The sequence below is a fragment of the Dryobates pubescens genome, chromosome 33 (genome assembly GCF_014839835.1).
Source record: "Dryobates pubescens isolate bDryPub1 chromosome 33, bDryPub1.pri, whole genome shotgun sequence".
Taxonomy (NCBI): Eukaryota; Metazoa; Chordata; class Aves; order Piciformes; family Picidae; genus Dryobates; species Dryobates pubescens.
The window spans coordinates 5,298,340-5,325,931 of NC_071644.1; the positions used below are offsets into that span (position 1 = coordinate 5,298,340).

At 39.8% G+C, this 27,592-nt stretch overlaps 1 protein-coding gene across 2 annotated transcripts in view; it reads right to left on the bottom strand.

The window, feature by feature from the left end:
- Positions 1-1,687: 1,687 nt before the first annotated feature.
- UBE4B (ubiquitination factor E4B) overlaps positions 1,688-27,592 on the bottom strand; it is a 39,694-nt gene continuing 13,789 nt past the window's right edge. Inside the window, exons 5-29 of one of the 2 annotated variants that reach the window (XM_054175944.1) lie at positions 26,909-27,053; positions 25,903-26,131; positions 25,037-25,447; positions 24,091-24,201; positions 20,684-20,825; positions 20,098-20,198; positions 18,721-18,835; positions 16,981-17,064; positions 15,355-15,411; positions 14,874-14,990; positions 14,647-14,745; positions 14,034-14,147; positions 12,872-13,070; positions 12,506-12,644; positions 11,989-12,088; positions 11,262-11,389; positions 10,801-10,899; positions 9,784-10,019; positions 8,962-9,088; positions 8,517-8,661; positions 7,277-7,411; positions 6,705-6,896; positions 4,450-4,624; positions 3,836-3,982; positions 1,688-3,435 (exon numbers count right to left, since the gene is read on the bottom strand). In XM_054175944.1, the coding sequence (XP_054031919.1) occupies positions 3,374-3,435; positions 3,836-3,982; positions 4,450-4,624; positions 6,705-6,896; positions 7,277-7,411; positions 8,517-8,661; positions 8,962-9,088; positions 9,784-10,019; positions 10,801-10,899; positions 11,262-11,389; positions 11,989-12,088; positions 12,506-12,644; positions 12,872-13,070; positions 14,034-14,147; positions 14,647-14,745; positions 14,874-14,990; positions 15,355-15,411; positions 16,981-17,064; positions 18,721-18,835; positions 20,098-20,198; positions 20,684-20,825; positions 24,091-24,201; positions 25,037-25,447; positions 25,903-26,131; positions 26,909-27,053 (3,609 nt within the window). In that variant the 3' untranslated portion in view covers positions 1,688-3,373. The remainder of the gene's footprint in view (positions 3,436-3,835; positions 3,983-4,449; positions 4,625-6,704; positions 6,897-7,276; positions 7,412-8,516; positions 8,662-8,961; positions 9,089-9,783; positions 10,020-10,800; positions 10,900-11,261; positions 11,390-11,988; positions 12,089-12,505; positions 12,645-12,871; positions 13,071-14,033; positions 14,148-14,646; positions 14,746-14,873; positions 14,991-15,354; positions 15,412-16,980; positions 17,065-18,720; positions 18,836-20,097; positions 20,199-20,683; positions 20,826-24,090; positions 24,202-25,036; positions 25,448-25,902; positions 26,132-26,908; positions 27,054-27,592) is intronic. The other variant, XM_054175945.1, reaches the window with a different exon arrangement.

Consider the following 27,592-nt stretch of genomic DNA (forward strand, 5'->3'; position numbering starts at 1 on the left):
ACTTCAGCAAAGGTGGTGTAGTGTCTCTTTGGAACAGTAGATTCCTGCAACTCTGTTCTGAAGTCTAGGTTTGGAGAGTACTCCCAGAGAATAGCTCCAGTATGTTAATTCAGTCAGTTGCTTCTAAAGTGATCAAAAATCTGCTAGAAAAGTTCAGAGAAAATCTCGTTCCATGCTGAGAAAGAAAATGGTGAAGGGCATATGACACATGCTGTACAGCACCTGGGAGATCACTCACTGCAAAGGGAAACAAGAAATAAATTCCTCTTTAAATATCCAAGTATGGAGTTGAAAGGTGGTCAGCAATTAAGGCAGTCCTTAGCTGGCTAGGTGTGATGCCTTTTTTAATTACGGAACCTGGGCTTTTTATCCCATCTTGGAAAGTCAGGTCGTCTTGGATAATTTAGAATTAACTTCTTTAGATGTACTGAAATGTTCTATTTGTGAATCCTGCTTTAAAAAATAGTGTTATTCCCTCATGGGAAAGAGGGACCATTTTTACTCTTTTGAGGTGTTCTAACCCCTATCAAATGCAAATAACTCTGCAAACCAGCAGAAATACATCCAGTTCCCTGAAAGTGGGTGGGTGTTGAAAACATTCATTTTTAATAAAATAATCATGATGAAGGTATCAAGCACAGGAAAAGTGTTCTTAAGCATTATGTTAGAAAAAATTAGAGCATTTCTTGCCTTTATTAGTACAAATCTAGTCGGTCACTCAATTCAATGATGCTCTACCTAAAACTGGGCTAAAATACAGGCAAGAGGGTGGAGGTTTAAGCTGAGCGAGAAGGGAAACAGCTATATTGCAGTGCAGTGTTCCTGGAGATTGCTGGAATCAAGCTGTTGCTGGCTAAAGTAGCATTGTCATCCTGCTATTAACAGCATTAGACTGTCCTTGGTTCCAGCAGGGAACAGTTGACAGAGATGTAAATTGTGCCATTACATAAGTATAAATTGTGATATAACAGAATCAATTGTAGTGAATTGTATTGCTATAGCGTCAGAACTTGCCCGAGGAGCTTCTCTAGTCACAGAGCTAGAGGGCAAGTACAGACCAGCAACAGAACCTTTTAAGTTCCCATTTTCCAAGAAAAGCACATTTTGCAACTTCTATGTAAGCAAGGCAATCCTGGGATGAGCAGGTCACAGCTGTAGACACATGTAAATGTTGACACATGGAAATGTCAGAAGTAATTTATCAATTGATTTCTGTGCTCCCTAATATTAAGTCTCTGTCTTGTAACAAGGTTACAGTTAGATTGGCAAAGGGAAAATGACATAGGAAAAGCCCCACCAAACTGCAGGTGCTATTTAATGAATTAAACTAAATATTGTTACACAGCTGATAATACTGTGTTAAAAATGAATCTACCACAGAAGTGCAAGTTCATCTTTCCTCTGCAGTACTCACATGCCTGCTGTCCGCTCAAAGGCAGGGCTTTGATTCACTTTTGTACCCAAAAGACAGCAATAGGGAGGCATTTTCAGCTGCTCCTATTAAAATACCTTTCAGTACTCTACTCGTGAGTGTTGAGTTTGGAAGAGTATCTGAATTCACACCTTTGAAACACTTGATGCCAGTCCTCCAGCTAAAATTGGTTTAGCCACTTAACATTAGCTTTTGTGTCTTCTGTACAGTGTGGAAACATTTCCAGATAAGTGTATGCCATAATTAGAAAACAGTTCGGTCACGCACTTCGCTATTTATATTCCTCAGGTCAAAATCTGATACGGTGGCAGAATACGTACAGATTCAGATGCTGAAGGGCAGTGTCTTGATGAATAGAAATATTTACCTTTGTATTTCCTCCTGTCAAGGTTGCATCCCAAAGGTCAGAGCTGGATTATATATGACCTAACCAAAATTCCCCTGAAACCCAGTACCAACTGTCCTGTGGCTATGAATAGGGCCAAGAGTCACCCTTGGGAACATTCCTTACCTTGAAGTATTACTGATATGTGACATTTTTCACATAATTTCCTAAAGTTACCTCCAGATCCTACTCAGTGACAGCAAACCTGAACGAAGCCACCCAGCCATTTGTGTTTTTATACTGTCACTGGCACACTTAAAGGAATTCAGGAAACCTTTTGTGCGAGTGTGTATCATTTATTGTAGTTCAAGAGAGTCAGGAATCGAACAGAAGACACAGCCAAAAACAAAGAAAAACAACCTTTTTTTTTCCAGACAATTTTAAAACACTGTGGTTTCAAATCCTTTTTAAAAAGGAAATTCAAGTATTATATGCAGGGGGCAGTAATACAAAAATGTTTGTGAATCATTTTTTTTTTTTTCTTTTTTTTTTTGTAAAAATGTAATTCTACATTTCCTGCACCCTTTCTGCTTTGGTAAGGCCAAGCCATGGATACAAATTGGTACGCAACATAAAAAAAAAATGACCCCTGCCCCAAACTGCAGCCTCCGGGAATAAAAGGCTCTGCTCTCTGTGGACAAGCTCTAATGGCTCAGAACTGTCAGTTAGCATATATCGTATCTGCAGCATTAAAAGAACGGATTTTACTGTTTTAAAAGTCACTGAAGTCCTGGTATTCCCAAGCATCTCAGTCGCTGGGAGCTGTTGGAACATACTTCTGTCTCAAGGCTTTTCAAAAATACCAGAGCATCTAGATCAGCATAAAGAAAAGGGAGACTGCAAAGAATGGAAATTAAAATCCATGTGGGGAAATCTTGTGTTTTGGAAATGATCCTTATGTCTAACACCAATTAAAACGCAAGTATGTATAATATAAAAATACGATTCCAAGGTTAACACTTTGTTGCAGGCACAGTTATCGCACAGAATATGTTCTTGTGAGGGCAGGGGAATGATCTTGATTTTCACAGGGATTTTTTATTTTTTCTTTTTTCTTTTTTTTTTTTTTTGCAATACAAAAGAAAGGAAAAAAAGCCAGCAGTGCAGGTTTGATAGGTGGAAGAGGAAGGAAGGAGGGAAAGAGGAAAAAGTTACTTTAGCAGCAAAATGTCCAAGGTTCTAACCACAAATCAAATTAACGGATGTTTGCGTGTAAAAAATAAGGTTGAAGGGATGCTGCCCTGATCCATTCATCTTTGCTAAAATAATTCAGCTGTAAAAACTCCAAAATGTGACATGTTGAAGGACAGTTTTGTAACATAAGCAACTTCCTAGCTTGTCCTCCGTGTTATTGACCATCATTATCACTTAAATATATGTACAAGAATTAAGCTGCTTTTCTCCTCGTCCACATGCTTCTGGTCACTGGAGCAAGTCAGTGCCAGTGGGCGTGCTAATCCCATCAACAGCTTGCAAAGAGTATCTGCTCCACTATTACCACAACAGCCCACGCCCTGTTCTTCCCATCGGTGGTGGCGTGCACTGCAAGGGAATTTTTAATGGTCAGCATTCTGCTTGTCTCTCATCCAGGCTTGGATTTGCTCTTTAAGTTCTGGCACTAATAGTGGGGAGAAAAAAAAATAGGAAAAAATAATTACTAATTTAGCAGTTTAATTAGTAATACTACTATAAGAAAGCTCCTCATGACCAACAGCAGTTTCTTTTCTAGAGACTTGAGCAGGAATATCTACTACTTCCTGCTCCATCAACGTATTTTCTGCACAGCTTTGAATAAATGAGTTACTCATTTACCTACTGTAATACCATCCTTTAGCCCAGTAGTTAGAAGACAAGGGTGTGGGGCTTTTTCCCAGAAAAAGGGAAAGCAGAAGGAATGACCTTTCTTGTGCAAGTCACCTCTTAGGCCTCAACACTATCTTCTGGAAATACATAGACCAAAGTGCACACAAATGATTTCCCCCCATCCACAGCTCCATTGCTAGCTGTTAAATGGTTACCTGGTTCCAGCATATTTTCTGTCAGTGTCTGACGATTGAAAGGATCAGTGGAAGAATTCAGCAGATGCCTCAAGATGATTGACCTGTCCATAATAGTTCCAGATGGCAGCCTCACAGGATCAGTCATCAGAGTGTCCATAAGTGGATCTGAGGGCACAAGTGTCTCATTAAACTGAAGACAATAGCTCCAAATTTTATCTGCTCACAAAACCACAGTGTGGAACTGATGTTGTGGGGGCCTCAGTCAGGTATACCGCTGAGGTTCAGACAATGGTTAAAATGAGCAACAGACTTCAGCCTTGGTCTTGCTCTCGCCTTTCTGAGTTGGCACTAAGCATTAGCTATTTTCACCCCACTTTCAGAATTGGGGTTTTATTTAATTGTTTTAGTACATGTAAGCAAAACATAGGACTGGACAGTAGAGCCCCAGGGAAAAGCAAAGAAAGATGGACTCTGAGCTTTCTACATTTACTTAACTATTTAATTGAAACAGAACAGAATGCAAGGCTTCAGAAACAATACATAGTTTCTATTAATATGTATTTACATTTAGAATCCAAGTAACAGAACAAAACCCTCTTCTAACAAGTCAGTACGTAGGAAACTCCACTTGCCTCTGAACTCATCGGGAGCATCACTGTAATCAATTTCTGCACGGGCATTCTTGGCAACGATTTCCTCCACTTTCTCTGCCAGCAGCTTGAATTTCTCTATTGCTATGGTTGACTTGATTCCAGCTTTTCTCATCTTTGAGATAACCTCCTCAAAGAGCTCTTTACTGTAGGACCTCTACAAGCAAAGCATAAACAGGCAACTTTGAGTTTTCCTATACTAACATTCCATCAAAAGTCTAAAGATCTTTCAATGCTTTTTTTAAACTTGAGGAGGGAATCAATGAAACCTCAGCTTTACATCAGACAGAAGAGCAGTCTGCAGGTCACATTTCAGCTAGCACCAAAATGTCAACTGGGGTAGACTTAATGGTATTTCATATCACATCACCACTGTAGAAGTGTTCAGGACCATAAAAATGAAGGCAGTATCAACTAATCAAAATTAATAAGACACTTGGAGAGGCTGACTAATTAATTAGGTTTGTTCCTCACGCAAAACATGTGTCTTGCCACTCCTGTCTGTATTGCTGTTCTCACAAGCCTTAGCTGAGCATATAGCATAAAATAAAGTGTTGGGGTTTGGTTTTATTTAATTTTGTAACCTCTCTGATTATATGGAAGGCAGTACTGGGAAAGAACTGGGAAGAACTGCACAGCAACACCGCACAACATTTGGAGAGGCCAAATGTACATCCCATAGTTTCCAACTGAAGCAAGCATTACTTCCATGTGAAAAAGTAAAAGGCAAGGACTTTGGAAAGCTGCTTATGGTCTAAAGAAGCTCACAATGCCACATTTTGATATAAGACTTCTAATAAAAATGGTTATTTACTCTGCAGTGCAAGGTTGAATTAAATGACAAAGCAAAACAAAGTCTCACAGATTCCTGTTTTCCTTGGGGAGTTTAAAATGTCCAGCACAACTCTACTTCTTTCATCTACACTACATTGCACTGAGCAATACCATTCACTACTCAGGACACACAGTGCCCACCCAAACTCCTTTCCAGTCCAAGAGAACAGAACTGTGGCAGCATGCCCAGGGCTTTAGAAATGTTTTTAGATTTCTTCTAATACATGCCAGGATTTCCAAATGGGAGATGGACCAGAGCACTTTAGGCTGTGCCATGATCAGACAATTTCTTGTTTGTTTTGTGGCTTTTTTCAGCCATTAACCAACTGTGCATTTCCTTGGTGTTCCTTTCCTGTCCCAACAGTTTCCAAGATATTTGTCACTCCCCCACACCTTTTTACGATGGCTACTTTGTTAATTAAGCTTTATTCCAGTTTCCACATCAGCAGGCTTCTCTCTTTTTAATCCTTATGTCACTGATGTGCGTTTTGCTGTGGCTAGCATCAATAAATGAATAATGGATAACATTTTCACTTACATATATACTGAACAGCATAAAAACAACACATGCATGTTCCTGATACACCTGCAAACACGCAAGGTCTGTTTCGGAAGTGGTACTGATGCTGTCTGTAATTACCAGGACGTAAATTACAGAGGACAGATCATGAGTTACTCTGATATCTCTGCTTCACTAGACATGCAAATCCAGCTTTGTATAATGCAAACCAGCTTTCACTAGAATGACAAGTAGCTACTGAGAACATTTTTTTCCTCTAGATTCTGACAAGTTTATTTTGTAAGACTCCGGCAGAGAGATGCAATTCAGTAGTGTGACAACTTCACAGAATCAAAGAGGTGAGCAATAGCTTACCAACCTTGAGAACTACCATCCTGCTCTGAAGGCTACCTCGCTGCCTGCACTGCTCCAAAGGGATCTCATGTGCTGCATTTCATCAGTTTATTACACAGTCATTTAATAAAGTGATATAAAAAGGAATACAAATTTACGAGGAGTTAGTCTAGAGAAAGAACCTTGGACTGTTAATTATTTGAGTCTCTTATTCTCAGCCCCAGCTCTGCCTGTTTCATGGGCTGCTGTTGAGGAAGCAGGGAGTCAACATTCTGCATGCTTCAGTTTTCCCACCTACAAAATCAGGACAAAGTACTTTGGATAACTTACAATGATCCTGTAGCTCATAAGCAACTGGTGCTCAGGAAATGTCCTCTGTGTGTGAAGTGCTATAGGTGTTTGTGTCTCTTGCAGATTTGCAAAACAAATTGCAAATACATGATGGAAACTGAGTGGCAGCAGACAAACGAGATGAAGCTCTTGAGCATTTTGCAAAGTCCTGTTTGTCCACAGTGCTTTTGCCCTTGCCCCTCATCTTTCTGGAGCTCACCTGATCATCAGCAATTGCTTTAGCAAAGCGAGCACAGTCTAGCTGCAGATAAATGTCAGTGAGTTGGTCCAACAGCTTCTTTGGTTCAAACCCATACTTCTCAGGGTTTTCAACTTTCAGGTCACGGCATTTGGGGCCACACAGTTGCTGTAAGTTAAAGTTCAACATGGCAGCCAGTCGCGGTCCAAGTTCCTGTAGGACCAAAGTAAAATACATATCACAGCATGAGAGCAATGATGAAGCAAGATTAGCACTAGATTTGCACACAGCAAGATCAGGAATTACTAACTAATGAAACTATCGTGTAGGCTTGCAGGAAGTGTCTTTGCTCTATGCGTGCTTTCCATTAACAAAAATCGAAAGCAAACAGCTTCTGTCTAGAAGGATCAAACCATCTCTGTGGCTCAGCTAATGCTCGTAACATCAAATAATTGCAACAGCAATTGGAATTCAGTGAGCTGAGGAAGAGGAGGAGAATGCAGACTAAGGGCTACCAAACATCTCCAGGTTATTATCCAGCAACAAGAATGTCAGAGAAGCTTGGAGCCAAGTTAAATCTGAGCAGGACTTACAGGTCGGAGAAAAGGCTTTTGAACCTGCTTGGTTAGGATATGGAACATATCAACAGTTTCTGTTGCCAGGGCAAGATATGAACGAGAGACACGCTCGTCCTGAGCTAGCTGCGACTGACGGGCCTGTTGCTGGTCCTGGAAAACAAACATTCAGGTGTTACACATCCACAGATCTTCTACATCATCACCCATCAATAACAGCCATAATGCTAACATGACCTAGACAGATACAAGAGAAGGCAGCAAATTCATGGGATACATGGTTTAAGGCACAGCTCATTTTACTGCCCAGTACTAAAGTCTGCACCCATTTTCCAGAATTCTGCAACACTAAAGATGAATGCAAATGGCATTACAAGACTCCACAGTTAGCGAGTCTGTTTACACCCTGTAACTGCTTCTCACAGCTGCAGAACTGGGTTATGCTTCCTCTCCATCCAAATACCAATACTTCAAAACCAGCTTGAGATCTGAGAGTCAAATGAGGTTCTCTAATTTATGCACCATCAAAACTAACAAACACTCCCCACTGGAACCATCTGTAGATGATGTGATGTAGTGATGTCACTACAGGTTTTACCTTGCTAGCAGGCACAAACTGGAAGAAAGGCTTCAGAAGAGCAAACCAGAGTATGTATTAACAAACAAGACCTTAGAGCTTCTCAAACTGTTCTGTTTCTTTCCCTTTTTTAAATAATCAATAACCTTTTTTCTTTCCTTTTTTTCTTTTTAATAATCAATAACCTTAAAATAGAAATACCTGACACTGGTGGGTCAACACAATTATTGTTTAATCTGGCTACAGTCCAAGCTAAAGGACTCTAATTGTCAGCATCGAATCTACCCAGGATCAATGCATCAACAAAATAAAAGCTTCTATTCCTTGAAATAAATTCAACTGGCGAGCATCTTCCAGAACCTCCTTCAAGAAGGTTAAAGTCTCAGTTTCTCCACTTAGAATCAAGTGCACAGTAATTTACAACTTCATATGATTTCCACTTTGCACCACTCTTTGCCAGCCACAATATAACTATGCAGAATGATGGATTTTGCAGAATGTCATCCAGAGTGACCACGGCCATACTGGCAGCATAAAAAAAAACCATCAAGAACTGCTTCTCAGCAGCAGCCCTTTGGTGTTGCCACTTGTTAAAAAGGGTTTTTTATAGTCTTGTATTTAAAAAAAAAATAAAAATAATTAAAATAAGTAAAGGGCACTTTGAAAAACAGCTCTGTTCACCCTGGGCAGCAGGTCCCATTGTTCTTTATTCTTCATCTCCTCTTGCACTTCATGGATACGTTTTAGGGACTCCAGACTCTCATCCAGCAAGAAAGTTGTGTCATTTATCAGCATGTTGATGTAGCGAACAAACTGCTTCCCAGAGCTGAAAACATTGAAACACAGTTACCACGGCAGAGCAGGTGGGTGTGCAGAGCAGACTGCAACCCCAGCAACACTCCTTCTGCACTCTACTTTTTCAATAACGATCCCATTCCCCAAGCCAAGTTGACTGTGGTGTGCAGAGCTCAGCTTAGGAACACTCCAGTTTCAAATGGCAAGGGGTTGCCATTTGAAATACAACGGAAAGCAGCATCGCCCATTCCCAGTAGTAATGACCTCCTCAGGACACTGCCTGAACAGCTTGCATGACAGTAAGCAGCATGCCACACGATGTCTTACTCACTTGAACTCTTCCATAAATGTACCATGGTGAGCTATATTCTGCCAGAGGCTTTTGAAAATGGTGCTGATGTGGTAGCGGATTGTAAACTTGTCATAGAATTCACTAGTGGCTCCAGTATGTTCGACATCTGCAAAAGACAGATCCCAGAACTGAAACCAAAACCCTTTCCCACTGGGGCTCACTACATGTCTCTCCTCCTGTCTCCAAAACAACGAGTTCAAGCACTAAGCTTTAAGAGATGAAACTCAGCTCCCAGTCAGAAATCTCTGTCTTAATCCCCATTAATGGGCAGCAGCGCTGCCCATTTTCTAACCCACATCTAACCACACAACTTTCTTCTACTCAGCTCCACTCTGCTCTTTGTTCCACTGTCTAAAATGTCACTGATAAGAAAACTCTGGGAACACTGCAAAAATGGTTGTTACTATGGATGCAAAACTCTTCTGAAGCATCCTAATCTACAGGATTTACAAAACTAACATCCAAAAGTTTTAAAATCCTAGTATTTGCTTACAAAGCAAACAGAAGTCCTCATGTTTGGAATCTAAACACCACAAAAATCAACTGTCACATCAAACTATAACGCTTCAGTTGTCACTGCACAGCAGCTTGTCGGAGGAATACAATTCTCAAGGTTCCACCTAATGCCATTTCCCCTGATTCCTGAGAAACAAAGTTTCATTTTTACAAGACCCAAGATCTACCTGGTTGGGGGGTGGGGGTGGTGTTGCTTGTAAAAGGTTACAACGACTAGCAGAGTCTTTTGCTTTGTAAAATTCATTTCTTACAGGATGCTCAGTGAGCTACAAACAAAGCACTTACCTGTGTAAAACTTCATCAAGGAGGGGACTAACAATTTAGTGGAGAGAGGATGATTCTCAATCATTTCAAAGAACTTCTGTGTCCGAGGCTGAACAGCTGGATTTGTCATGAACATCACCTCCACCAGCTTGGCTACTAAGTAAGGATTGCGGATGTAGTTCTGGTTGCACAACATCACAACAAGGAACATGACTATGTCCTGAGTACAGGGCTCATAAAGCACCTGAGGAGCATATCTGAAAACAGGAAGATAAGGAAAACAAAATTAAACCCCCCAGCCCTGTATTATCTACAAATTTATCACAATACATCAAGTAAATTCAGATGACTGATTTTGACCAGCAAAATTCAGTTATTATATAATGATTTCTGATCTTTCCCTTCAGAAATTGCATTGTTAATGTTCCTAAAGATCTTGTTAGCTATTCACTGCAAGCTGAATTTTAGCATGAAACATGTGGCGCACACTACCACATTTGATGTGAAGTAGCACTGTAACAGCACCTCAGGAAGGCAAAAGAAAACATCTCCTAATCGCAAAACACAGCAAGCCTGAATTTGAAGGCACATTTTCAGGAACTAAGTGACCAGCTTCAGAACCCCAGGACTACATCTGAACACTATTTATACCCACCTAAACTGCTAGAACTATACAAATCCAATTTATAGAGTTTCTGGGATAAAATGCGAGGACTGTCTACTTATTAAGCTCCGACTTCTTAAAATTATTCTAGTGATGATTTAACATCCGATGAGATCAAAAGGCATCACTCCAAACCATAAAGAACAGTTTTGAGGGGAAGGAAAAAAAAAATCAGGTTAGGACTCTGGAACTCACCTAAGTTTTAGATCTGCAGCAATGTCAACCAGTGTCAGAAATTCACAACTGTTGTTAAAACCAGAACATTAACTACAAAATAGCTAGGAAATTACCTTCACACCCTACATGTCTGTGCACACCATCTGTTGCAGGGGTAAATAGTACAACAAACTTCCTTTAGATAGAACTTTACTTACTGTACAATAAAAAATAAAAATTCAGCAACATCTTCCACGTAAAACTCTGGCAATGCTGCAAATACCTTCGGAACTTCAGGAGTTAAAGGCAATTTTATGCTGTGGAATAAGAGAGATAACAAACAGGCCAGTAAAATAGGGTTAAGCAGAAAGTGTCATGAGCTCTCTTAGGGCATTCTCCTGTGGGAACACTTTACAAGAGTTCTGAAACTGACTTCAAAAATCAGCATCAGTACTTCAAGTGTACTAAGCACCCCAAGGTTGCTCCCCTCCATAACCGAACCTTACACTATAAAACACAGATTCCATGCAAGGATATCTGTCACTGACACAAAGTAACAACCATGTAAGAATGCAGACACTAAAAAATTATTAAAATTTGAGAACTGCTAAATTGAGTAAACAACCTAACATGATCTGAAATATCTTTGGTACAATTTACAGAGAATTCTGACACTCACTTGGGATAAGCAGGGTCGAGAATGCGAAGCATCAGCTGAATCACCATGCCATAGAAATTCAAGCATCTCCTGAGAAAGTTTTCATCCAGCAAACCAGCATCTGCACAAGCCTTGCACCTCACCAGTTTCTGCAGAATATGCATACAAAAACTGATACAGGGCAAGATGGTATAAAACCAAGGTCAAGCCCATCCAAGCTAATCAATGTATCTGAATTATGGTAATTATACAATGGCCTCTTCTCAAAATGTGCTCTCATTTGAATAAAACAGGACACATAAGCCCTAACAGATCAAGAAAGACACATAATTCAGAGTTGCAGGAACAGTCAATTTCTACTAGGAAGACCTAAGCAGGATAGACCTTTAATAGACAGGACCCCAGCACACTCATCTTTGCAAGAATTCTACACAAGATAAAGAGACTCGAGAGTTCCATCTCAGGTGTGGACTGTGCACACACCACAACTACCCCTGAGCAAATCACAGTCCCTTGGCTTGTTCTCTCTCTCTCCCATAAAAATCTTATTTTCTTCTTTCTGAAGAACACTGCCCAAGTTAATCTTGCTGTTACCGTGAATTTTAAATTCACCATTAATGCTATATTTGTTATAAATTTGAACTCATCATTTTTCAGAAGCATCAATGGGAAGTTGCATTTAAACATCTAAACACAAAGCAAACATACTGACAAAGGTGTTTAGTTGAGAACAGAATCACTTACAAACCTTAAGTTGTGTCTTGCAACGTTTCAGCATCTCTCGGTGCCTGGTGGCCAGAGGAGAATCCTTCCATTGACTTTCATTGTTTTTCAAATCTTCAACAGTCCTGAAAACCACATGCCAGAACTGGTTATTGTGGCAGAGTGGATATCTATTGCCATCTACACGGTGCTGAACCTACTTAGCTGCTAAATAGCAAGAAAACATTGAGATGAATTATCTTTTAGTAGAATGGGCTTCTCACCCATTTGACCTGCCTTATGTAACCAGTATCCTCTAGCCCACTGGTATATCAATTTCTAGTTCGAGCCACAGTCCATCAACATCAAAAACCCACAAGGGCCAAAAGCAGCAGATGACAAAGTAGTTAAAATGATCAAGATGACCCGCACCCAGCAGGTTTTACCCAAACAGTCATTCTGATTTCCATGAAGTGTATAGAAGTTGCCAGCAGGGTGAGAAGGACGTGCCTGGGATGCATGCTAGGGCTTTCAGATGCATGAGGTAATTAACAGCTTCTAACCTGTTGAGCTCCCTGATGGCCCGCAGTCTCCGTATGTACCGACGGCAGCTTGGCAGGATGGAGAGGTGATGGGCATGCAGGGTTAGGAAGAAACATTCCGTTGGGAATTTCGGCTCAGAAAATGGAGACGGGTCCCTGTCTAGAGAACAAACAAGCAAGCAGCACAGGTGAATAAATAAAAACTCAACTGCCTTATCTAGGGGCAAGACCTTCAACTTTCTTTAAAAGAAATAAGAGCAGACAGCATCAAGGAAAAGCTTTCGAGGAATAGGGGAATGATTTGCTGGAATCAAGTACTTCCATGTACCTCCAGTATCAAAACCAGATGGCACAGCAAATGCCTAACATCTCAGTAAAAGTACTCACAAAGTTCAGCAATCCAGGCTGCAACATCCTCCATTGTTGCTTTCACTCTTGTCTCATCTGTTGGGAGGTCAATACGACACCTGGGATGAAATATGTACATAGGATCAACCGTTTCCAGCTTTATCTTCGTACTTAGTTGCTGTAGTACCCATAAGAAGTTGAGCATAAAGCCATCTGTAGATACCAAACGATCATCTGTCTGTGGGATAAGAAAGTAAATAAAGACATAAGCTTAGAAGTACAAGGGTATTTTCTGCTGCTTTAGCAATATCAAACATAAATGAATTCTGCAAGTTCAAGAACAGGGAAAAAGGATGAAGAATGTGAATCTGTGAGGAGACCTCTATGACAATGGGAAGGCCACTTACTAACACATGATCTGCCTCAATGGCTCAAGTCATTGTCAAGAACTTTAAGCATAAAAAGAAGTAGAAAATGACCTAAGAAATTAAAGGGCTTAAAAGTTTTCTCTCAGGAATGGTTTAGACAGCAAAATAGAAGTTTCCAATAGTAGCTGAGCTTCAAGTTTTATCTCAAGTGTGAAGCTTCTGTTACTTCTTGGCTGTAATTTCACAGAAATATTCCTAGTGAAGGTTCCCAACATCTGCTTTTGCAAAGGAGACTTGAAGGTAACAACAATGCAAACTTCATTTGTTCAGGATTCATGCACAGATTTTATCACAGGAAATGTGTGCGATGATTCATTAAACAATGGCAAAATAACATCCCTGCTGTTTCACTGGAACCACAACAGTTCAGATCTCCATTACTCCTTCTACAGAAACGATACAAAAAAAAGCCTAGCACCTCACCAGCTGGGAGATGAGGTTTTTCATCACAGCCAATTCAATGAAGCCTCCATAGGTAGGGTGGGAAGGAAGCACAAAGCTTCAAACATCTAAAATAGAATCCCTATTAATGAAGTGATGTCAGTCCTAAGAGAGGAAATGACATAAACCGATCAAATAGGGGAAAGCAGAATAATTTCAGAAATGGGAAACACTTAAAAAGATATTAGGAGTGATGATGAGGCTTCTTGCCTGTTACAGCAGGCACACAAAATTCTTTTGTCCTCAAGAGCCACCACAGCATGAGCCATCTAGTGCTATCTGTGCTTTGACTAGGGCCATGAACCGCAGGAAGAACATTCCCCAGTATTTACCTGCATTTGTGCCTTCTTCATGTTGGCATTGACAACAGCTGCCATGTAATTGAGAGCTGCTTCTCGAGTTTCACCATTCAGTAAAATACTGTGTAGAATCTTGAACAGCTCTTGCTGAAATTTCAAGTAAACATTCTGTCAGGCTGCACATCATCTCAGTATTTTCCAGATTTCCCTGTATTTTTAAGTTCTACAAATTCCACCAAAAAAAAATAATCACTCCAACTTCTGTTACGCTCTCACTGTCAATTGCCTCTACATACATTAGTTATAGGAACTATATATGGAGAAGAGTAGTACACACACTACTAGAACAGCATATATGTTTTTCCCTCTTCCTTTAACATGAACTATAACCCATGACTAACTCTTCTGATATTTTCTGAATTGGCTTACAGCCTTACAGAAGTATTTTTAGCACTCTAATTTTTCTTGCCTAATGCCCTTCAGCCATATCCTAGCAGATTTGTTATTTATCACAGAAATTAATTTGTGGGGTTTTTCCAGGTTATATTCTTCATCTATGTCACGATCAAAAAACTCCACAGTATTTTGCCTCCCCTCATCCCCTTCCTCTTTTCCCCCCCACCCCCTTAAATCTGAGCACACTTACCCTTGCTAATTCCAGGTAATGTTGCAAAGACTGGCTAACAACCCTGGTGTTTTCAAGAGTGATGGCAGGCCCTGAGAAGTACTTTTCAACTACTTTGTTCTGCAAGTAGAATGAATATTATCAAACATATTGATGAAAAGGGGAAAAAAACCACAACCAAAAGAACCAAAACAAACTCCAAATAAACCTCTACCATGCTACTATCAACATCCTTCTGTACCACTTACATCATCTTCAGCAAAGACAGAGAGACTGAAGAAGGCTCCAAGGTAAGAAAGTCTTTGCAGCTCTCTTCCTGCCCCTGGGCTTAAAGATTTAGGCAACCACAAAGGCAAAGAGACAACCTAGAGAACAGGAGAAATTGCAAGTGAATCAAAGCTGATGCGTCAGCCATACTGCTTCATCCGCACTGTCACCTTTCAGTGTTTGCCCCATACATTTAATTTCCAACATGCACTCATGCTGATAGCTAAATGGAAATTTCTCCCTGTATTTCAGCAATCTACACAACTCTTGTTTGTTCTTGTTTTTGTCAATTCTCAGGGAAAAGGACTCCTTTTACCAGTTTAAAACGTTGTTTCACATAAGATACTACAGTAGCCTTTGTTCAGAATCCTAGAGGACATTAGCGGTATGGATTGTACTGTATCAACAAAGGAGGTGACGTGGTTCTTGTAACTAGAAAAAGATCAAACTGCATGCACTTACCAAACTGCACATGGGGTGTGTTTTCCCAAACTTGATTTCACAAAGTTCACATAGTGCCTATAAATAAATCCCAAGAAAAATTACTTGTGGGTGCAATTCCTACATAACCTGTCTGCAAATAACAGCCTTAACACAGTATAAAGTGTTGAAAGAGTCAAACCTTTTTCCCTTAATTAGTGGAAAAACTTCCTACTCCTACAATGATGAAGAGGTCCAAAAAGAGCTAGAGCACACCCTGCTCCCATTTTAGCTTTTACATCTGTTCCAAGTTGTCACAAGAAAAGCTAAGGTGCCTCACAGGGTAATAAATTATTGCACTTATTTCAAAATTTAGCTGAGCAAATTGTTTGTTCAGAACATAACAATTCCTTTGCTGGACTCCTGAGTTGCCACACAAAAAGTCAGTAACAATAATAAATAGAGTAATTGTTCTATACATACACCAAGGCCTTTGTCTTTTGAATCAGAGTGGAAAAATGTCAGATGTACACAGAAGACAGAAACAAAGAATCCTATCCAAGATCTCTAACTCACTTTCAGCACAGAAAAAAGAAAGCAGTTATAACAGACAACTCTGCAAACATGGTAGACTTTCACATGCCCTGCTTCTCCTGTCCTGTATGCTTTCATGCTTCACTCACACTATAGCTGGTACCTACTACTGCATCCTTTTGTTGCACAGCGTGCCAGCTACATATGATCAGAATGGAGTATGATTTTCAAGTAGTCCTTACTTGTAGCCAACAGCCAAATCTGCGACAGCTCACATTATAATTGGAGGGGAGTGGAATGACAGAGCAGGAAAACACAGAAACAGCAAAGACAGCTGTTTTTGCCAAAGTACCAGAGCTGCTTATTTGTTTTTATGTGCAGCACCTCAGTCCAGACTTCCTGACGTACAAATTAAACCTGAGATGGAGCAGCCTTTCTCAGCATATACTGAAGATTGTAAAATATGAAGGTATTAGCTGACAATGCTAATTCTTGGCTGACAAGTCAAGAATTCAGCTTGCTGTTTTGTGGCCAAGCATGCTTTTTTGGAAAGTCTTTATTGTTTAGTCAACAAAAGCAGTAAGAGAAACAGACCTACAACTGAAGTATGCACTTAAGTCTAAAAATAAACCCAGCTTTGTAGGCAGGGACTACTATGACATTTTCCTCCAGTACAGAGTCACCAATTCAAATAATTATGGGTTTAATGCAATAGATTTTAGCTTCCCAGAGACAAAAGTGAGCCCAACAAACACTGGTATGGATACTGGGTCTTATTTTCCAGATTTAAGCTAGGAGGAGCTTAGCAAGATTTTATGACCATCCACAACACAATAACCAGCATGTATGAAGAAATCCACACATTTGACTAATCTTACACACAACAAAACACAGTATTTGAACAGCCCACTAAACAAACACTGTACAATAAGCTTAAGATATTCTTGGTCTCATACTCCACTAGATCTCGAATAGTCCTTCTCACATCTCATTCCACATTAAGCTTCCAACAGAGTTTAACAGTAATCTACTAACCACAAGAATCCCCAAAATATCAAAGCATATCTTGTATAGAATCTGTGTAAATTATCAGCAAAGATAAAGAAATTACTTCTACAAATGACCAGTTCTTACCATAAGGGGGTATTTAAAATTGTCACTATCAAGGGAGCACTCTTTGGAAGCTACAGCCAGGCCTTGTAAGATGGGAATAAAGATCTGTGAAGACAGAAGTAGATTACTTTATTCACTAGGAAGCAAATGACACTATTGCTGTAGACAGCATGAAATGCCTGCTCGTTCTGCAAACACTTTAAGTTACACAACACAAAACCAATACTCTTTAAATTTCTACCAGTTAAGGTTGAAAGATTATTCTAAGCTAAAACCCAATTTGCTTGACATAATAGAAGTTATGTATTGACTTGAAGCCTGGGCACAATTTATCCATAAAAGCCTCTTTCCAAGCACTTGCATATATTTCTCCTGATCATAATCTAACTTGTTTCCAAACATTTACTTTGCAAACCAAAAAATGGAGATATGTGCACCTAGATTTGGACCCCAAGCTACCAGATACAAGCTGAAGCTGACAAATGGTGATGCAAGCACACTGCCAAACATCAAGCGCTGTTGCATCAAGTTCTGCGTGGGAAAGCACACACATTTCATACAGGATCACTGTAGTGTGTGTAAACATGGATATTATAGACACAAATGAGAGCACAGGGACTGTAGAGAACAACTTGATTGCCCAAATGAGTAACAATTTATTTGCCTGTACACTTGGGGTAACAATAGAGCTTGAATTTTACATGTCGTGTAAGCAAATTGGGTTTGTGCCGGTAAGTTGTAACTGAGGTAAGAATAAATATAATAAACAGCAGTCAAGATTATTATGAAAGAGGAAGTGACAAGTCAGGAACTTATTAATTAAAAGCAATCATACCAAATTAGTAAGTCTCAATCACACAGCTCTGAGAACTACACCCTCACAAAATAAACTTACAGTAATTTTGCAATAATTACCAGGAGGTCCCACTGAATTTTACATTTAAACTATATTGTGTGGTCTCTATGAAGAGACAAAAAGTATTAAGTCATTTTACAGTAAAGAACTATAAAGAGGTGCTTGGCTGCTTCAGCTGGAGCAATAGCTCTCTTCTCCAGGATAGGTGAGCAGTAATACTTGCCATAACCATTTTTGAACGTACTTGAAACTGCTTCAACCTCTAATGTAAGATGTCCAGACAGATATAAACTATTAAATGGTATTTGCACTACACACAAAAATCAGCTGATGCCATTTTATTGTTTCAGAATGGGAGGGATCATGTGCCATCCCAACAGCTCTGTGTCCTTCTTATGCTGGGACACCACAACTGGACACAGTATTTGAGGTAGGGTCTCTCCAGAGCAGAGTGGCAGAACCCCTTCTCTTGCCCAGCTGGCCACACTCCCCTTGATGCAGCCCAGGACGTGATTTTCCTTCTGGGTTGCATGAGGGCACTGCTGGCTCCGGGTGGGCTTCTCAATCAGCACCCCCAAGTCTTTTTCTTCAGAGCTACTCTTGGCCCACTCTGCACCCAGCCTGGATTTTTGCCTGGGATTGGTCTGACCCATATGTAGGACCGCAACAGTACACAGAGGTTAAAATAAGGCCCTAATAAGAATTAGAACCAGTAAATAATGTGTCAGTCTTTTTCACAAAGTGTTGAGTTGAAAATAAGCAAGTTGGGCTTTGTTCAACAGCTTGCTAGCCCCTGAAGGAACAGACACAGGACTATGAGACACAGAATAAACCCCTGGAAATCCACTTTCCTGAATATTGCAAATAGCAGAATCATGTGATATTATTTTTAACCCATGCCTTACCTGTTTGAACACCTCTTCATCCTGATAAGTTGTTCTCACCAGTTCTTGGATGAAGCCAAATGGGAGATTCCTACACAGCATATATGGTACCAGCAAAGACTGCTGCTGCAATGACCTTTATTTGTATAAAAAAAATAGCCAAAACTACTGATTATTTGCAGTAGTATTTGCAAAAGCGTCAGAGGAATCACATCTAAGGATGTGCCAGAAAGCAGATGATCAACATGTAGACACACCTACTCCTCTCAGCAATAACTAACCTTGTCTTCTCAAGTTACTTGTGGAACTGTTACTCTGAAACAGGATGCTGCTGCCAACATCACACTTTTAGTTTAATGAGGCTGAAAGAAAGTAACAGCTTCCGTGTAGTTACTACTTCTCCCTTCTACTCCTCTCCAAGGAAAAAATGCTTTGTAAGCTCAACTAGTGAAGAAACATTTTCTGATGTTTGTTTCTCCAGACTAAGAATGTAACATTAGACTTTTCTGAATTCATACAGTCATTAACTTTTAGCTGCTCCTTAGGATTTCTGAAAAAGTTTGGGGTTGGGTTTTTTTTCCTTATTACACATAAGAAAGTTATTCTAATGTCAGCATTGGTTCATGTAGAGACAAAACTAATCTCAAAGCACAAAGGGTAATTGGTGCAGCTTTAAAGATTATAGAAGTATTGTTTGGAAACACAAATACAAAATGATGCAGATTTTAGTAGGAGTCACATCTCCTATTTTAAAAACCTTTTTTTACTGTTCCAGCTAAAAGGCTGACAGTGAAATTACTGCTGTTGAAACAACTGCACTTGGAATCTCAGCCGTGACTGAGTGTAGAACATCTACACACAGATTTACATCACCAAATCTGTTGTGGTAAACAAGTACTATGCCACCTTAGCAGTTTTTGCTACACATTTTTGTAAGATTGTTTCTCAGATGCAGCTCTACTGGTTACTGACTTGCACAGGAGTAGTGCCCCAACAATCTGCAAGTAAAACAGTTTATGCATGAGGTAAGGCAAAAAACGGCTTCACTCAGATCTCACATTTAAAATGTTCAAAACCTGGTTGATTTTACCCAAACACAATTAGAGAACTCTTAAACTGCTCTCCACAAAATTATCATTGGGAACAATAGTATCCAAAGGTAAAGCAGTCCTAGAATGGTTTGGATTGGAAGGGACCTTAAAGGTCATCTACTTCCAAACCCACAGCCATGGGCAGACACCGCTTACTACAAGACTACAATGAACTGTTCCTCTGGCACATGAATCTACCCTGCTTCAATGACTTCGTTCTTATCTAATCCTTAGAAGGAAAAACAACAAAATAAAAATGAAATCCCAGAAGAGTCTAACTCTGATGGTTACCACCAGCTGTATTTACCTTGGTTGTGTTAAGGATCCCTGTAGCACCAAAGCAGCATGTGAAATGCACTGTGATCGGATGTTGCTCAGTAACTGGCTAACTGTTGGCTGGCTACACATCTGATAAAGACAACTTTATTTTAATGCAAACTAGAAGTATTCAGAGACAGAACAGACAGGAAACATGATAAATATCTTTACCCATGCTGTATGAATGTACTATGCAAACTAAGATTAGCACTACTCCAGCTAAAATCCTTTCATAATACATATAAAAAGACTTTGTTTGTTTTTTATCTCAGAAGCAAAAGCTTAAAGCAGAACAGAGAATGCTGACAGGGAGCTGGTCTCACAAAAGAATGTTTTACATAGAATATATCTAGATAAAATGCAGTAGATCAAAAGGGGAAGGATAGTTTCTAACAGTGCTTATTTTAGTGATGCAAAATGTATAAACAATTCAAGTATGATGAAATAGTAAGAGCCAAAGATTCTATAAATCTATTCCCACAACAAAGCCACCAAGAAGATACTGCCAATTTCCACCAGCCTCCCCCACTAAACAGTAACAGGACTGTCTCTGACTTCACTCATCTGAAATGTACCTTTGGTGCTTTTCTCTCCTCTATTCCAACTCTGTCAAAACACTCAATGAGGTAGTTCAGCATCTCTGTCTCCTTACAGTTCTCAATGGTGAAGTGGTCACTGCAGGAATCGGAAACACTTGAGCTGCCAGAGCCTCCCATACTTCAAAACACACAAAAAGAAGAAACAAAGCATTAGATATGGCTCTTCACTTGTGTACAATCAAGTAATTCATGAGCTCTTGACTTCCTCTGTCAGTTTTCTGATGACTCCATCCCATCATACACATGGATCAATAATTGAGATAATTTCTGTGATCTGTAAAAAGTTCTCCATTTAACAGCTTTTCCCACTATAGAAGTTCAGCTGTACTGTGACATGAATGAAGAATCAATTACCTTATTAAATGACAAAGTTATCTGAAAGACAGGAATAAAGTACATGATTTCATTGGGAATCACAAACGCTTGTTCTTACAGGGCAACACTGAAAATGAGCAGTCTTTAAGTTCTACCTGACATAAAAAATGCTTGAAAGGTCAGGACACCACAACACTTCCACGTCTTGGATGCAACCTTGGCACAGTCTCTACAAATTATTCAAAATGGCAGAGAATGTGCCCATTCTGTAAACACCAAGCAGCCCAGGGAAGGCAAGGTCCTTCCACTGCAAGGAAGAGACCTTAGCTGATAGATACGGCTACAGACAATCACTTCATATACTCTGAAGAAGGAGAATAAACAAAACAGGAGGCAGCATCAAAGCAATTGCTCCTTTTAAAATTTCCACATTGAAGATCAACTAATTTCAACACAGTTAATTTCAATTCCCTTACAGTTTAAAAAAAAAAAAAAAAAAGCCATTTCATTACTTAGCACAGCCTCAGAGAGGGAAAAAGAAATCAGTGCTATTGTAAATACACAAACTAAACCCACAAAACCAAAACCCAGCTTGAGACAAGAGACAAATGAAATACAAATAGTGAGAACAGATCCCACAACTCTCAATCTCAGACTTATCTCAACAGATTTCTTCTCAACATAACAGCTTGGCAAAGCTAATTAAAAGCAGAATCCTCATTTTACAGAAGGGATTTAGGACAAGATGTGTTCACTTCATGTAAATGGAACTGAAGAAAAAAAAATCCAGCAATTAAATCGTGGATGGGCTGCTGCTATTCCTCAAAGAGAACTGTGTATGGGTCAGGGTAGATTTAAATAAAGACCCATCTTACAAGCCTCAGATCATACACTGGAAAATAAGAGTATTTGTTACCTTAAATGTGCCTTTTAAAAGACATGTTTAAAATTAGACTGTAAAATCATTCACATTTTAATAATTGAGCTGTACACATCCATTGTCCAACTAATAAAGCAGGGAAAGGTTATTACTGCTAAGCATCTGGCAGCCCAGCAGGTTAAGAAACCTAAGCTCCAAAAGCAGCAATCTGTTTTTAGAAAGAAAATTTGTTTTCAGTTATTCAATTAAAACTACTCCATGTAAAATGTAGCCCTATTAAACAAGTATTCAGCAACCATGAAATCACACAGACACATTTTCTTTTCTATGGATTCTTTTTAAAGCTCTTGACTTCTTACATTCAGGTTAAAAATTACCCTTTGAAGAACATCAATTTATATTAAAGACCCTACTGCTTCTATAGTTAGTCATTCTGCTAATGACTTCACTGCAGCAGTAACTGAAATTACTCTAATGCAAAGCTCAGACATCCTTCATGCACATACTGAATCCCCTGGTATTTTCAGAATGCAAGTTGTTGCATAATTGTACAGTCACTGTGTTTATAATTTAACTAACATCTTACTGCTGTCTGCAGAACGCCAGGACATAATAGACAAATTAAAGCTCCAGAAGCATAGCAGCCTCAGAAATCCTTACCAAAGGCTTTGTGACTCAATCCGGCACTTGGGTTAGATTGCCAAGAGGATAAAAATTAAACAAAACACTGAGGAAAAATAATCCTGAATTCCACATACACAAAACGCCCTAAATTTGTGTTATCGAGTTTACTCTCCTGAGATCAGACTGAAGAAGAGGAGATACCATTGGAAGGTCTTCCAGTTAACCGTGTGACTTCAGCATTAGTGTCCCAACATACCACAGGAACACTCACAGACAGAAAAGTTAGTGGGGGGTAAAACGATCATCTCCTACCAAGTCTTTTTGAGCAACTCCTGACACCACAAGATACTTCCTAAAAGCCTGACCTGGCTTAGTTGCAAGCAATTAGATTTCCTCTGACTTTAGCTATAGCTAAAAGACTTCAAAGAGGACTGAAAGTCTTGGAGGAACTCTTTTTCTTCCAGTTGCACAACATTCATGTGGTCTTTAAAAAAATCTCATAAAGTCCTTAAAACTTGCCTCATACATCTGCAAATTGTAACTGGCTCTGTTAGGCTACATGGCCAGCTACAGACCATCTCAGATTTACTATCACTTAAATCGAGGGTCTGAATGCTGGTAGGGAATGTTCAGGATACTAACAAGACTACAGAAGTATCATTTTTCAGAATAGTCTCCCTAAAATGTATGGGGTTTATACAAAACATTTATTCCTTCCTCCAGTGTCGGTTAACACTGTATCCGCCAAGGCATTGTAGCATCACTCTGCAAGAGAAAGTAAAACTTTAGATCCTACCCAGCGTTTACCTTTCCAAAAGCTTTTTCCCCAGGGCTCTGCAGGACTTTTTGCACAGCTATCTGGCTAGCTTCCAAACAGAACTCCCTACTACCAGCACATACTTTGTTCTCACGTAGTTTGATGTCACACAAACAAAAGGGCTTTGCTTATACAACTCATGAGTCTGTTTCACGGTAAAATATTCTGCTATTCCCTCTCCATTCTTGGCTGTTCAAACTACATCAGCCTCTACTATTTACCATGTCAAAGGAGCAGATAAAACCTTCAGGTATACTCTCTTTACAGGCTTGAGGAGCCATCCTGTCAAGCAGCAATGAATCTTCAGCAAAGTCATGCTGCTTGCATCAGCTGGCTGCTTGGCACTATCTTTTGCATAATGTTAACCTTTGTCCTCATTTCCCAGTTTTTGATATGAAAACATGCAGATGATGTATCACTGGTTTTAAAATTACAGCCATGGGTGAATAATATTCCTTCTACTCAGACAGCCAACAAGGAGTTCCACTCAAACATTATTTCAGAAACCATGCCCATTAAACCTAAAAGGCAGTATGATTAACATTTACTTTATCTTAGTCATCTCTCCCAAAAAGAGCTGACTAACCAGCACTCATTACACTTGTTTATACACCATCTTAATACCCATCCAGGTCATCTTCTTGGCTTTAGTCACTTCCCAAATTACTTTGAAGAACACTTGACACTACAGAGACTGTTAGTTCCTAAGCACCCAAACATGCAGGTTACATTCTCTTTCTCCAATACCTGGACCCAAACTGGACACAAGAAAAATCATCATCTTCATTTTCTTCATCACTACTGTCCTCAGACACATCAGAAACGGCAAGGAGGAGGGAGAAAGGGTTGTCGTATATACTACCACAACAGAACGAAAAAGCCCATCAGATGGTTTAAGCCAAAAGTAAATGGTAGGTTTGCTTTGCAAGTCTGCCAAAAATCATCTTCTCTAAACATGCAGACAACAGATAACTCTGTGTTAGTAAACCAAAGCTACACTAACATGCTCTATGAGTTATTCACACAAAACATAACACCTTCACAAACCAAACATTCTAGAAGACTTCAAGACCTGATAAAAATGATGGCTGAAGTGGGGAAGTTTGGACATGACCATACAGTAAGGATTACATTTCTAAACTACTAAACTTTAAAGAAATGGTCTCAAATCCTTTCATGCTCATTTCTCCCTCCAGAAGGGACTAGGGAATTGCAGGAGCAGCCAACAGAGGAAATGGAGGAGCACTTGGCCTGGCATACTGGAATAGGCTAATCTGTAATTTAAATCCATGCACTAGGGAATCAAAGCTAACAGGGCACAGCAAGTAACAACTTTCAACACATCAACTAAAGCCCTACTGAGAAAACTCATTTCAAAGCAGGAGGTCTGTTTAGTTTACTATCCAGCAGTAGCAACTGAGCAGAAAGCCACAGTTTAACTGGAATGGATGGGAGAGAATTAAAACTATATGGCTACCTTTAAGGCAATCACATTGCACTTTGAATGCTCACAAAAGCAGGATTTAATATTTTGGCAAAGACAGCTTGTTAGGAAGTCAACATATTAGCACAAACCAAAAATGCAGAAATCAACTCAGGGTAAGTAGGGTGAGCTCAGCACAAATAGAAGTTGCTCCAAACTGCACGATTATGCCACACCCTGCACAGCACACATGAAACACTTGTGAAATACCTAGAAGGAATCCTGTTCAGTAAAGAAGGACGCCTGCGCAAGGCACTGGGTGAAGCAGTAAACAAAGGTGGACCCATTGTTGTGGGTCTCTGTCTGGATGTGATGACTGGCGTGGCTGGAGGGCTCGCAGCCACAGCTGGAGGACTCGGTGAACTAGATGGGATGGAAATATTCAAAGAACGCGGGATGGAAGAAGCTGAAAAGCCTCCAGAATGGGCAACAGTGTATGGCCGGTACCTCGGAGAGGAAGGTTGTGTCCATGAAGGGCTTGTTGCTGTGAGGTGAGAGCTGACAGTATTGGAAGGCACAGATGTAGTGGCAACTGAACTGGCTGGTGGGGTAAGAGATGAACCAGTCATTGGTACATAGCTTGTGAAATTGGTAGTAGGAGCTGGACTAGTCCCATAGAGACTAAACCAGTTACAGGGGAAAAAGAAAACAAAACAAAGCAATAATTTAGGATATGTAGAAACAGGGTGAAAAAGATAAAATGAGCAAGTGAAGTCCTTGCCCTTCTGATGACTCTGCAGCAATAATTCTGCAGCTTACAGACACTACTCCTTCTACTAATTTTGAATAAAATTACAGCACAATCTGCACACTTAAGTTATGAGTCATAGCCTTGACTGATGTAAATTAGGGGTACTTCTCAGAAGGAACCAGCTACATGGCTTTGACCTATGAAATACACTTCTAGCCATGGCAATGTGATGAAAAAAGGCAAACTGCAGAGACATTCAAATGAAAAACAGTAAAGAACTGAAAAACCTATTTATTGTTCTTGGGACATTTCTATGCCTCTATCTCTTCTAGTCTACCAGTCAATATTCAAGTGAAATCAGTATTCAGTTATAATCAGAAGTCACCTGGATAATGAACTGGAGCCAAAGGAGCCCACATTACAGAACATAGGGCTGCTTCCTGGGTTAGAGCCCATGTTTAACATCAGGCTTCTGTCAGGAGATCGGGCAGCTGCAGCAATGGGTTGTGATGTAGCTGTCAAGCTAGCAAAAGGGTTTTCATCCCTCGACTGGGTGGACATCATCAGCACTTCCATCAAAATCTGCCCGATCAAGTCCTTAAAATCTGAAAACACTGTTCAGAAAAAAAGAAGAGAGTTAGTATCCTCACCTGCTGCCTTCACCTACACACTGGTCAGAGATGTAAACATTAACAGAGGACAGGAGTTTACTACTGTGACTTAAGTGCTTCTTTTGGCAAAAACAATAGACTGACATTTCTATTTATAACTAGCCCTCTTCAGTAGGCTCTGCAATTACAGCTACACAAAAATACAATTTTTATGGAAAGTACAAAAGATCACAGATGATGTAATGTTGTTGTTGATTAGTACATTAAACTTTTCTTGCTCATCCTTCTCATTTTCCACACCCTGCTGTTGAGCTGTGTAAGTTATGTCAAAGAAAGCAAAAACACCATGCACAACCCCCACATCACAACTCTGTATTTGGTCATATCTTACAGCTGACACAGAAAATACAGTTAGTTATCAAATAATCAGGAATTCTTATCAAATTAACTCCTAAATGTCTATTGGGATTCAAGCCAGCTCATGAATTTAGTAAAAGGCTCCTGAGAAAAAGTAATTCCAGCAAAACCACAAGATCAGCCCAGTACTTCGACAACAGAAAACATCACCAACACCAGCACAGCAAGTGACTGAAGCTGGAGCTATGACCAGTTGGTCCCATGTTCCTTTTTGGGGATTTCATTTCCTGCTACGTGAAGTTGGGCAAAGACCACATGCAGGTGGCTCTGGCATGGTAGCAAAGAGAAAAAGCTCAAAATAAAGTGTAGGGAACATGGCACTCAGCTGAAACCATCCCTGACAGTAACAGTTCTGCTGCTTACCTTCCTTTGGGTTCTGCTTGAACTGGGCAGAGAGTGAATTCAGGAAGATAACATCTCTATCTCGGTCCTTCCAAGAGACTCTGAAGATCTTACAGACCAGCTGTAAAGCTTGCTCCTCAGACACTTCAGACCCAGCCAGCGGTTCCTTGGTAGAAGGGGATTAAATAAAAACCAAAAAAAAAACCAGTAAGTCAACTTCTTTTCAATTGTATTGATCAAGAGCCAATCAGCTGTGGATCTTTAAACAGCTTGAGACTAACTCTCAGTGGCAGACTTTGTACACTTCAGAAGCAATATTGATATATTGGTCAAAATCTATTTAGAAAAAACCCCTGGAAAGAAACACACACACAAAAAGATGCAGACAAGATGTAGCAGAAACCTACAAATCCAGCAGGAAGTAAATTCCCAAAACACATTCAAAACACATACTAGGAAGGGAAATTTACCCAAGATACCTCTGATGGCTGGTTTAAGTAATGAATTGAGTATTCACATTTTTTTCTTGTGCACAAGTGTTTTAAGAGTTTCTTGTAAAAATGAAAGCACAGGAAGGAGTGAGTTTCCCCAAGTCTTTCCTGTTTTCAAATCTATTTCCTTTCCTACCTCTGTAAAGAAAGCTTTAATATTGACATTTCCAATGCAGATAGCCAAGCATGATCATTTTTTACTAATAAATAAGGA